The 12626-nt window shown below is 39.4% G+C and overlaps 1 protein-coding gene across 4 annotated transcripts in view; it reads right to left on the minus strand.

Moving 5' to 3' along the window:
• The window catches only part of KIAA0753 (KIAA0753 ortholog), a 54426-nt gene that overhangs the window by 22287 nt on the left and 19513 nt on the right, over positions 1 to 12626 (minus strand). For all 4 annotated transcript variants that reach the window (XM_057715793.1, XM_057715792.1, XM_057715795.1 and 1 more), the window contains 3 exons: positions 4270 to 4505; positions 2814 to 2980; positions 648 to 767 (listed from right to left, as the gene is read on the minus strand). In XM_057715793.1, coding sequence (XP_057571776.1) covers positions 648 to 767; positions 2814 to 2980; positions 4270 to 4505 — 523 coding nt within the window. The remainder of the gene's footprint in view (positions 1 to 647; positions 768 to 2813; positions 2981 to 4269; positions 4506 to 12626) is intronic.

Genomic DNA, 12626 nt, shown 5'->3' on the forward strand with positions numbered 1-12626 from the left:
TGATGTTTTCAGTTTAGGATACGTGAATAGTATCAAATTATCTAATGGTCCACTTTCACTTTGGCTTCCCCATAATTGCGAGAACAATTTCAGCCAAATGAATGCAGAGCGACCTGTTTTCACTGCTCTTGTCATGGAATGGCCTCATGCATCACCCCCTATTTAAAGCCTATTCTTCAAGTCCTAATTGATTTTCCATCTCCCTCCACAAAGCCTAGATCTCTGCAGAGGTGTCCTGTCCCCCTTCTGAACTCTCTCAGCTCTTAACCCTTCGGTTCTCAGGGGACATACCACGTTCTATCTTAAACTATAGTCAGTGATATGGCCTCCCTACTGACTATATATAAGCAGGGGCTGGGATTCTGTCTTTTTTGCCCCCCTTTTTAAAGGTCTCCATAGCGCTCACAACTGTACCATATACAAAGCAAGCAATTGGTAGACAACTGACACATATGTAATTTTTGAATGAATTAGACAAAGAATAAAAAAGGGGTTCACTGTCTAACCTGCACAATTTGACAGAAAAGTTTAGTAATTTCCATCTTAAACAGCCAACTTTCTACCTGGGAAAGCGGAAGAGCTCACTTGAGAACCCATGTGAAAGGGGCCCTTTACTTTTCAAAGGTTTGACAAAAGCCAGCACAGACCTCACTGCTTCATGCTCAACAGCACCGCTCAGCCGGCTTTCCTCTTTAGTATCTTCCTGGGGGAGAGACTGTTCTTTTGCGGCATCTTTGGGGCTAGATTTCACCCTGAGCCAGGCAGCGCTGCAAAAAATGGAAAACTACACCTTTGTAATCATTCACTCCCCATCCGATGACTCATAAAAGGTGGCAGCTCAGAGAAGACAAGAGCGTTCAAGTAATGGTGATCTACAGCACGGGGCTCTGGATTGGAGATGGAATGAGAAGCAGAGTGAGAGCTGCCAGGACTCAGGCTCAGTGTCAGAGAAGAAGAGTCCTCTTCCGCTTCAGAGAAGCAATCTCCATTTGAAATGACAAAACAATTGTCGATTATAGAATAATGGGTGAAATTCCACAAAACTGTTTTAATATATAGATTTGGGTCACTAATTACATTCCATGCAACACAGCAACTCTATGCCTTTATAAGACCTAATATAGCACTTTGAGCCCATAAGCCTTACGCCCTCCCCTCCCCCACCCACCACAGGTACACTCTAGAAGACAGTCCATTGTATATTTGGTTTGCAATATAAACTCCAACCAACTGCTGTTTTTTGTTTTGTTTTGCTTTGTTTTTTAATTTTTTTTTAATTTATTTATTGGCTGTGTTGGGTCTTCGTTGCTGCACACATGCTCTCTCTAGTTGCTGCGAGCAGGGGCTACTCTTCATTGTGGTGTGCGGGCTCCTCATTGTAGTGGCTTCTCTTATTCTGGAGCACGGGCTCTAGGCACGTGGGCTTCAATAGTTGCGGCACATGGGCTCAACAGTTGTGGCTCATGGGCTCCAGAGCACAGGCTCAATAGTTGTGGCGCACAGGCTTAGTTGCTCCGTGGCATATGGAATCTTCCCAGAGCAGGGCTCAAACCCCTGTTCCCTGCATTGGCAGGCGGATTCTTAACCACTGCGCCACCTAGTAAGTCCCCAACTGCTGTTTTTATGAGCTTACCAACAAAATTCACATCTCTATACTAACACATACATAAAAATACAGCTGCACAGCATGTGGGATCCTAGTTCCCCAACCAGGGATCGAACCCATGCCCCCTGCAGTGGAAGCATGGAGTCCTTACCACTGGACCACCAGGGAAGTCCCCCAAAATACAGAATTTAGAGCAGAGAAATAAAAGCAGAAAAGCACATACACTGTGCAATCAGAAGACCTGAGTTTAGTCCCAGCTCTGCTATATAAGCAAGACATTAGAGTCTCTGGACACCGTTTCTTCACCTTTAAAGTGACAGTTGAGGAATAAGCATAACCACCCATTCGGAATCATTCAGAGTCTTCAGGGGACTCCATCTCACCAGGCTTCTCACCACGTCTGCTGCCCACCTCTTAGAGGCTGAACCTTCATCACCTGTCTTCTCCCTTGTTCTCCTCCCCACATTACTGCTTTTGGCTCCCTTCCTTTTACTGTCCTGCCTCCTGGCCCCAGTGCTTTTGGGAACCACTGTCCCATGGTATACAAGCTCCCCTTCACTTTTGACCAATTCCCCAAAGACTACTTCCACTTAACTGGACTCTGCTGCCCCTGAAGGACAAGGCCTTCCCCCCAGCTCTGTGGAACGGCAGGTCCTCACTCTCCATGTGCTATCAGTGAGGGTGACAAGGCAGTAATGTCAGCATTATCCTAAATGTCCCCTGCAGTCAGGACAGCATCTGTGAGATTTGTATGGTTTTATAAATCATACTGTCTTGACTTGGAATAGGAATTATTTTAAAATATTCATTCATTCAGCAAAGATTTACTAAATGTCTACTAAGATTTACTACATCAGGCACTGTGCATTCAGATATAAGGAAGGCACAGTTCCTGGCCTCAAGTAAGTAGAATCCGCCAGGTGAAGAGGCACGTGAAGGGCAGCCCATGATCCTTCATACAGTGAACGTGTCCACGGGATACTGGGGTGACCCCTGGGAGTTACTCTACCCCTAGGCAGGCAGGAAGAAGGAACCAGTAGGCTTCTAGTAGAACATGTCTCATGAATATATTACTCATCCAAATAAACTTTTCTCCTTAATGGGAACTAAGGATGCTGCTTTATTTGCTGTAAGGAACAGGTCACTTTTGATCTGTGGAGGAAACATAAAATCACATACCCAAATGGCTCCTTGAATTGTTACATACCATTTAGGAGATGCTGGTGGGGATGTGGGGTTTGGAGGTATCCAAGGAGCCCTATGGTCTTTCATAGGCTGTTGGTTCATTTTCAATCTGGAGGAGACTGTTGTCCGTTGCAACCTGCTTTTGCTGTAAGATTGGGTTGGTCTACTTTTTTCAGCTTTGTGGAGTCCCTGCAAGCAATAAATATGAATTATAAAGCCAAACAGATATCAAAGAAACTGGTTTTAACCTCTGGCTTATTGATGCTTCAAATGTCGCTGTGCTATTCATGCATCCATTCAGCAAAAACCTAAGTGGAAAGCACTGAAGCAGAAATCCGGGGAGGGTGCAAATTACACTAAAACAACCATGGCCGCGGGGAGACGGATGGAGGCATAAAACTGGAATTCCTAGCTTGGCCATCTATATCTATCTATCTATCTACCTATCTACACACACACACACACACACACACACACACACACACACATTTTTTTACCTAACAAAACAAAAGAGGTAAATTGTAAAACATCCTTGGTTAAAATACATCTCTGAGTCTTAGGTTTCCCATCTGTAAAATGGGAGATAACATCTTCACAAATTTCTAGAAGATTCAAAGGGCTAATAGAGGAGTGTGATGCTGAAGGCAGAAAAGCATATGCCATCTAGAGAGTGGCTGCTGTAAAAGGCTACAGAGAACGAGGCTGCCTCGGAGGAGAGCAGCAGGCTTTTATACAGGCTCAATCCTGACCTCCCGATGACCCCCCTTAAGAGTTTGTTTGAAAAGGAATAAAGACTTGATCTTAATCCATGATCTATCAGTAACAGGTGATAACTGCCAATATCCTTTTTCTGGGGTCACCTGAAAATATGCAGGAAATTTGCTACAGAATCCTCTAGACAACTCATCAAATGGGAGCAACTACATTAAAGGTATTTAGACTAGGAGGTGGCCTTGTGGCCAGTTCTCCACTGGTAGGACCTTATGTTAAATTTTAGATAGAAGCTTAAAATATAATGTACTTTTAAGCCAGCTGGCTCCTCAAGCTATATTAGAAAGTACTCACCCTAAGATGCCTTTCAATATCAAATATTTATCAATATTTATCTTTAGCAGGAAATCTTAATCTTAATCTCCCCAAATTTCACATTTCCAAATAAGAAAGCAGAAAAAAACTGAATTTTAAAATAGCCTGCTCGATGAAGTTCTTGGTATCAAATTAGTTAAGCTTTTACTAAACCAGGACACGAAAGAATGACTTGCCGTCAGTAACAATATTAAAACTTGTTGTTTTTTGTTAAAAAATAAAAACAACCTGGAGCTAAGCTAAGTCAGCTTAGTTTAGATAGTTGGACTCAAGGGCTCTGGCATTCAAATGCCTGAGAACTCAAATCCTGGCTCTACTGCTTACCAGCCTGCGTGACCTTGGACAATGTCAGATTAATACAGGTGGGCCAAAGGAAAGGAGTGATTTCATACTTGCTGTAGTCTTGCTGGTGCCAGAGCATCTTTCTTCCTAAACGGTGGCACATTCTCAGTCACAAGCTTCTTTTTCCCTGCTCTTGTTTTTGCCAGGGCTAATGCCTCTTCTTTGAAGTTCGCATTTTGGTCTAGAATAGATGGAGCTTCTTCCGGAAGGATATCCGCATCTAATATATCAAGCTCGTTTTCCAACCTCTGGGTCGTTGGAGGCTCTCTATCAGGTTGATACTTATCTACGTGGAGATACCAGAAGGGCAAACTGAGGGAAATGCTATTCAAATCAAGTGAGAATGATTATCTAGAGACAGATAAGTTCACAACACCCTGTTAAAAATTGAGGTGTTTTGCTGTCAAAGTTGCTCCTGAATCCTACGACTCCTACTGCAGTTCCACAAGCAGAAACCTAAGTGCCATGACTGATTCCCTGAATCGCACCTCCCACATTTACTTATTCACCTGGTCCCTTGGATCCTAATTCTAAAATACCTCTTGCCCTTCCTTCCCTTCTGCCACTACCCAAGGTGAGGCTTGCAATATCCTGTGACTGTAACAATAGCATCTTCTAACGGACCCCTTCTTTACCTTCAGTCACACCTTCTCCTGGCTACCATAATTTTTTTTTTAATGTAAATATTTAAATAGCACTTCTCAAAACTTTCGATGGCTCCTAATTTGATACAGAATAAAGTCTGAACTCCATATATGACATACAACCTGCAATGGGAAAGAAAGTTAAACTGTCTTTATTTGAAGATGAGATATTTTCTATATGGAAAAAATCCAAGAGAATCTACAGATAAGCAATGACAACTAAGAACAGAGTTCAGCAAGGCTTCTAGATAAAACAAGAAAAATATACAAAAGTCAATACCATTTCCACATATCAAAATAACTAATTAGAGAAAATATAAGAGAAAAAATACCCCACTAACATTAGCAACTAAACTATAAGCCACTAAGGAAGAAATCTAATGAAAGATGTACCAGACTTTTACAGAAAAAATTCAAAGGTATTTTAAAGGACATGAAAGAAAATCTGGATTGACTGTTTTCATGAATGAAAAAACACTGTGATGCTGTCAGTTCTCCCCAAAGTGATCTACAATTTCAAATGCAAATTCAGTTAAAATCCCAACAGATTTTTTTGTGGATCTAAACAGGTTAATGCTAAAATTCTTATGAAGTGTAAAATCCCATGATAGCCCAAATAATTCTGAAGAACAGTAACGTGGGGAGTAGGGCAGCGGTGGGAGTCTTACTTTTCCAGAGACAAAGTGTTCGTGATGAAGCTGTGATAATTAAGGCGGTGTGGGAGTGATGCAGAACAGGCAGAAACCAATGAAGCAGGATGGATATGACAAAGGCAGTATGACAAATCGGTGCATGTGAACTGGACTGTTCGATAAGTAGTGCTGAAATTATTAGTATCTGCAGGTAACAAAATAAGGATGCTTGTCTCACACTGAGCACTTTCATTCTAAATGGAATAAAGACCTAAATGTGAAAGGAAAAACTTCAAAGCTTTTAGAAGAAAGTATAGGAGAATATAATTATGACATCAGGGCAGAAAAGTCTTTCTTAAAGTCAAATATAATGTTAACATATTTAAACTTAATTACACGAACCTACAACTTCCTTTTGACAAAAAGACACCATAAAGTCACAGACAACCCAGAGTCTGGAAGCAGATCTCTGAAATGCACATAATTAATACAGGCTTAGTATCCAGAATATATAAAGAATGCCTATGAATCTGTAAGAAAAACAAACAACCCAATAGAGAAACAGGCAAAGGACAGAAAACGGCAATTTAGAGAGAAAATCTGAACTGTCAATAAAAACACGAAAAGATGATCACCAGTAACCAGAAAAATTGAAATTAATACAATGAGGTACCATTTCATATCCATCAGATTGGGTGGAAATTGTTAATGCGACAATACCAAGTATAAACAAGGATGTAGGAAAACAAGTACACTCACAAGCTACTAGTGCAGGAGTAAACTGGCACAGCTACTTGAGGATTCACCCACAGTGCCACCCAGAAGTTCCACTCCAGGGTGCATACTCAGCTGAGAGGAACCCTCACGTGTGCACAGGAAGACATGAATACAGATATTCACTTCATCAGTATTTATAACAGCAAAAAAGTGGAAACAACCCAGACGACCATCAATAAGAACTGAGAATAAAGTATGATATATTCATACAAGGGAAACCTATCCAGTGGTTAAATTAATACATTAGAATTCATGTATCAATATGAACAAGTCTTACAAACATAAGTGGAGGGGAAGGTAAACTGCAAAATGATGTTTTTGTAAGATATCATTGACATAAAATGCATAACGAAACAATACTTTACAGATACATAAGCAGTACAAGTATAAAAACAGGGAAGGTCCATTTTATAATAACAAGAGTAACTTCTGGTGAGGGAGGGAGGGGTATAGAATGGGGAGAGAAATATAAAAGGGACTTCAGCTGTAGCTGTCATTTTATTTCTAAAAAAAATTCTGAAGCAAATAAAGCAAAAAAGTTAAAGTTTGCTAAATCTGGCTAGTGGACATACAGGTATTTATTATTTTCATTCTTTTTCTCTATGTTTTAAATATTTCATAACAAAAGGAAAACTACATTTAGACTACTTTAACAGCAGTAGGCTAAAGGCCAGATTCTCCCTGCATCACTTTTTTAATCTGGTACTTTTCAAGGTCATGGAAGTTACACAGCAAGGATACCATAAATTGGAAGGAAAGAATGCTTAGAATAAATCCTCAGTCTAAAATTTATTTATTAACTCCCAAGTTTACATATAGCAAGGCAACTCTGACCTCTAGGTCCCCATGCCTTTTCAGTTCTGATTTGCATAAATCAACCACCTATGTCTTACAAGTTCCAGGGGCAGCTGAGTTTGAGAACACTGCTGGTGATGGGGAGGGAACCACCATCCTTACACATGACAAGTTATACTAATGCCATCAACCACTGCAAGAACATTTCAGAAGCCGCTAAAGAACTGCACCAGCCAACAATTACATAAATCCCAAGGTCAAATCAGGCTCACGCATCTATCCCAACTGAAAAGGGCAAAGGTGGGGTTTTCCACCCTAGTGGCTCCCTATGACTTTTAGGGGTGGGAGGGTCAGGAAGAGGAGACCTCAGGAAGTCAGAATGGAGGATTAGGTAGAGTGAGATCCAAAACAGAAACAGAAACTGCAACCTTCTAAAATCTAGATTATAAAGACAAAAAAAAAACAAATAAAATAAATCAAAGTAAGAGGGCTACCTACCCTTCCCCACGAGCGACAGTACTCAGTGTGCAAAGCAGCTAACCACAAGCACACCCGAGTCTGTAGTGATGATGACCCCTCACATCTGCACACTTCCTCAGTTTCTAATGTGATTCACATTCACACTGGAGGCTCCCCATACACACCGAGGAGGCGGGGCAATGGTTACTACAGTTTTTCAGTTGAGAAAATAACAGTTAAGTGTTTCACTCACGGTCACAAGGACAGCAAGCGGCAGAATCACGTCTGACTCTGAGTCCTGGGCGAGGCCCGTTCTATTCTGCCCTGTCTGGAACTGCGGAGCTGTTCCACACAAGCACATTTTCCAGATAACTGAAGCTTACTTAATTCTTGGTGAATTACTGAATTTGCTACTTACAACAGCTAAGTCAGTCACATAGGATCAGGACCACAGGCGTACCGGAGAGAGACTGCAGGTCCGCTTCCAGACCACCACGACAAAGCAAATATCACAATAAGGCGAGTCACACACACATTTCGGTTTCCCAGCGCCTGTGAAAGTTACGTTTACACTATACAGTATGTCGTCTATTGCGTGTGCAGCAGCCTTATGTCTTTAAAAAATGTACACACCTTAATTAAAAAATACTTTATAGCTAAAAAAATGCTAACCATCACCTGACAATGCAGGGTTGCCACAACCTTCAATTTGTAAAAAGCACAGTATCTGTGAAGCACATTAAATTAAGGTACGCCTGTATCATCCCCAGTCACAGATGAAAAAATGAAGAGAGATTAAGTCATCAACCCAGCATCACAAAAGCTGGCGATGCTGGGACTGGAGTGAGGGCTTTCTGGTCCCCGTTTTTCCCACGGTGGTCTGTCTTCCCGCTTTCCCACATCGGTGCCTGCGGTGAGTCTTGTATTAGCAGGTTTCCCAACTTCTCTCTCTGAAGCTGGTCCTCATCGTTCACTACTCAGTTATGGGCACCTTTCACCTTTTAACTCATTTTGGAAACACATTTCTATGTGCAAGCCTGGCAAGTTCTCTACATTTCCTCCAGAGTATCAAAAACGAGCACCCAGAACTCAAGCTGCTGTGATTTGCTGCCCAGAGGCCTTTTCTTGTTCTATTACACTTCTTTCCAGCCACTCACTTAAGTGCCTAACTATGTGCCGGCCTCGGGGCTACCACAGAGGACACAGCTGCAAAAAGACATCACACCTGTCCTGAGGGAAAAGCTGGCAAAGGCAGCCTTCTGGTTAGAAGGAAGGTGCTATATTCGCTCTGCCTACCAAGGAAACAGAAAACCACATCACAGTGAGTAAATACCTAATAGTAATCGAGTGAGTTAGGTTTTGTTACATTCATGACAGAGGCAGTGCCTTAAGCTATGGAGGTTCCACCCGATTAGCGGCAGGTTGAGAAATAAATGAAAACCTGACTAATACATAACATTCAAATCAGTAGAGGAAACAAAATGAAACAAGAACACCATAGTAAATTTCAACAGAGGAAAAAAAAAAACGTGGTAAGTGGAAAACAAAAAATAAGGTAGAAAGAAGTTCAAATGTGCTATTAATCTCAGTAAATGTAAGTAGGTTAAATATAGAACTCTACAAGAGTTAAAAACACCAACAATAAACTATTTACAAGAGATATTCTTAAAATAAAACAGCAAAGAAAGACTGAACATAAAGGGATGGAAAATGTTATTTTAGGTAAATGCCAAACAAGTTAGGTAACAATATTAATATCAAAACAGAATCCAAAGTGAATGACAGTAAAAAGAAAGAAATGTCTATTTAGGTCTTCTGCCCATTTTTTGATTATTTGTTTTTTGGATATTGAGCGACATGAGCTATTTGTATATTTTGGAGATTAATCCTTTGTCAGTTGCTTCACTTGCAAATATTTTCTCCCATTCTGAGGGATGTCTTTTCATCTTGTTTATGGTTTCCTTTGCTGTGCAAAAGCTTTTAAGTTTAATTAGGTCCCATTTACAGATGGCCAACAAGCACATGAAAAGATGCTCAACATCACTAATTATTAGAGAAAAGCAAATCAAAACTACAAGGCATCAACTCACACGGGTCAGAATGGCCATCATCAAAAAATCTGCAAACAACAAATGCTGGAGAGGGTGTAGAGAAAAGGGAGCCCTCATGCACTGTTGATGGGAATGTAAATTGATGCAGCCACTATGGAGAACAGTATGGAGATTCCTTAAAAAAAACAAAAAATAGAACTACCATATGACCCAGCAATCCCATTACTGGGCATATACCCAGAGAAAACCATAATTCAAAAAGACACATGCACCCCCAGTGTTCATTGCAGCACTATTTACAATAGCCAGGACATGGAAGCAACCTAAATGTCTATCACCAGGGGAATGAATAAAGAGGATGTGGTACATATACACAATGGAATATTACTCGGCCATGAAAAGGAATGAAATTGGGCCATTTGGATAGACCTAGAGACTGTCATACAGAGTGAAGTAAGTCAGAAAGAGAAAAACAAGTATCATATATCAATGCATGTATGTGGAATCAAAAAATTGTTATACACAATCTTATTTACAAAGTAGAAATGGAGACACAGACGTTCAGAACAAACGTATCGAATGAATTGAGAGATTGGAATTGTCATATACACACTATTGATACTACGTATAAAATAGATAACTAAAAACCTACTGTATAGCACAGGGAACTTTACTCAGTGCTCTGTGGTGACCTAAATGAGAAGGAAATCCAAAAAAAGGGGGGGATGGGGGGATATATGTATACGTATAGCTGATTCACTTTGCTGTACAATATAAATATTGTACAGCAATATTTATATTGTACAGCAATATATACAACACAATATTGTAAAGCAACTATACTCCAACAAAAAAAAAGACAAAGAGAAATATTTAATAATATATAAAATCCACAAAAAAGGATTTATCAGTAAGGAACTCATGCATCTAACAGCATAACTTCAAAATGTACAAAACAAAAATGAATAGAAAGTGAGGAATTGTAAAAGTCTCAAGAGACTTTAACATACCTTTATATCAGTCATCTACAGATCAAGCAAATAAAACCAGAGAACTATAGAAGAAAGAGAAATAGAAGTAATAAAGATTGGAAAGGAGGAAATAAACCAATGGTTATATTCACAGATGACATGACTATATACATTGCAAAACACAAACGATCTGCAGATAAATTATCAGAAATAAATTAGCTTAGCAAGGCTGCTAGATACAAGAACACATATGTTGTGTCTATATATCCACAACATACATTAGAAATTAGATTTTTAAAAAGACATGATTTACAAGAGCACTGAAAATAGCAATACCAAGGAATATTTCTAACTAAAGATGAATACACACACACACACACACACACACACACACACAGACACACACACACAAGTTACTGAGAGTATTTAAAGACAACCTAAATGAATGGAGGGATATATACCCTACTTGTGGATTGGGAAATATAAGATTGTAAAGATACAAATTTCTTGGGGTGGGATGAATTGGGAGGTTGGGATTGCCGTATATATATTACTAATAAGAAAAAAAATATCAAATTGTACACTTTAAATATATGCAGTTTATTGTATGTCAATTATATCTCAATAAAAGTTCTTAAAAAACAAAACAAAACAAAAAAATAAAGACACCAATTCCTCACCAAAATTCCAACAGGTTGTTTGTTGTTAGAGGGGGAGGGGGTGAAAATCAACAAATTCTGATCCTAAAATTTCTATGGAAATACCAAGAGTCAAGATTAGCCAAGACATTCTGGAAGAAGAGGTGACAAAAGCTGTTCCACTAGATATCAAGACTTAGAATAATTAACTAAGATAGTGTACACTAGCATAAGAACTAACAATTACATCAGTAGAAGAGAAGAGAGGACCCAGAAAGTGGCCCACACATATGTGGACATTTAACTTATGACAAAAGTGACACTGTATGCCACTGTGGGTAAGAATAATATTTTCAACAAAGAGTGCTGGCTCCATTAGATATCCACCTGGAAGAAAATGAAATTTTTCTAGGAAATCACACAGGAAAATATTTTCTTAACTTTGGCATAAGGATCCAAACAAACCAAAACAACAACAAAAAAACAAAAACCAAAAAACAAACAAAACCTATACAGGTTTTGCTACATTGCTACACTGGAATACAGTGAAATGAAGAATTCTGTCCATCAAAAGACACCACGGAAACATTTAAAAGCGAGCCACATTTTATTTCTAAGAGGATATTTACAACACAGGTAACTGAAAAAGGGTCCATATGCAGAATACTCCTACAAAGAACTCCTACAAATCAATAAAAATAAAAGAGAAAGGGAAAAAGGAATAGAAAATGAGAGAGAGAGAGAGGGAGGACCGGGCAAGAGACCTGAACTGGCACTTCACAAAAGAAGACACGTAAATGGCCAATAAATATATGAAGGAGTACTCACCATTAAACATCCCAAAACTGTAACGAAAACCACGACAGCCTTACACACCAACCAGGTGGCTAAAATTTTAAAAACTAATAACAAGTGTTGGCCAGGATGTGTAGCAACTGTTCGCATGGTTGGTTGGAATATAAAAGGATAAAACTACTTTGGAAAAAAATCTTTATTACAGTTGAACAAATACATACCCTGATGACCTAACAATTATACTTCTGGGAATAAACCCAACAGAAACACATGCACACATGCACCAAGAGACATATATAAAAACAATCACAGCAGTTCCCTTTATAATCACCCCAAACTGGAAAAAACCCAATGATTAAAACAACGGAACAGATAAATAAATGGCCATATAATTATACAACAGAATACAGCAATGAACATAAACAAATCACAGCTACATAAACAGAAGAGATGAATCTTACAAAGTGTTAAGTGGAGGAAGCCAGTCACAAGAAAATACCTATTGTGTCATTCTATTTTTTATAAAGTTTCCCATCAGGCAAAACCAAAGTACAGCATTAAAAATCACAGTGATAGTTAACAGAGGGGAAGGAGGTTGGAAAAGGAGAGTGTAGGGGGATTTCTTAGTGCTTGCAATGCTCCATT

The sequence above is a fragment of the Hippopotamus amphibius genome, chromosome 17 (assembly GCF_030028045.1).
Source record: "Hippopotamus amphibius kiboko isolate mHipAmp2 chromosome 17, mHipAmp2.hap2, whole genome shotgun sequence".
Lineage (NCBI taxonomy): Eukaryota > Metazoa > Chordata > Mammalia > Artiodactyla > Hippopotamidae > Hippopotamus > Hippopotamus amphibius.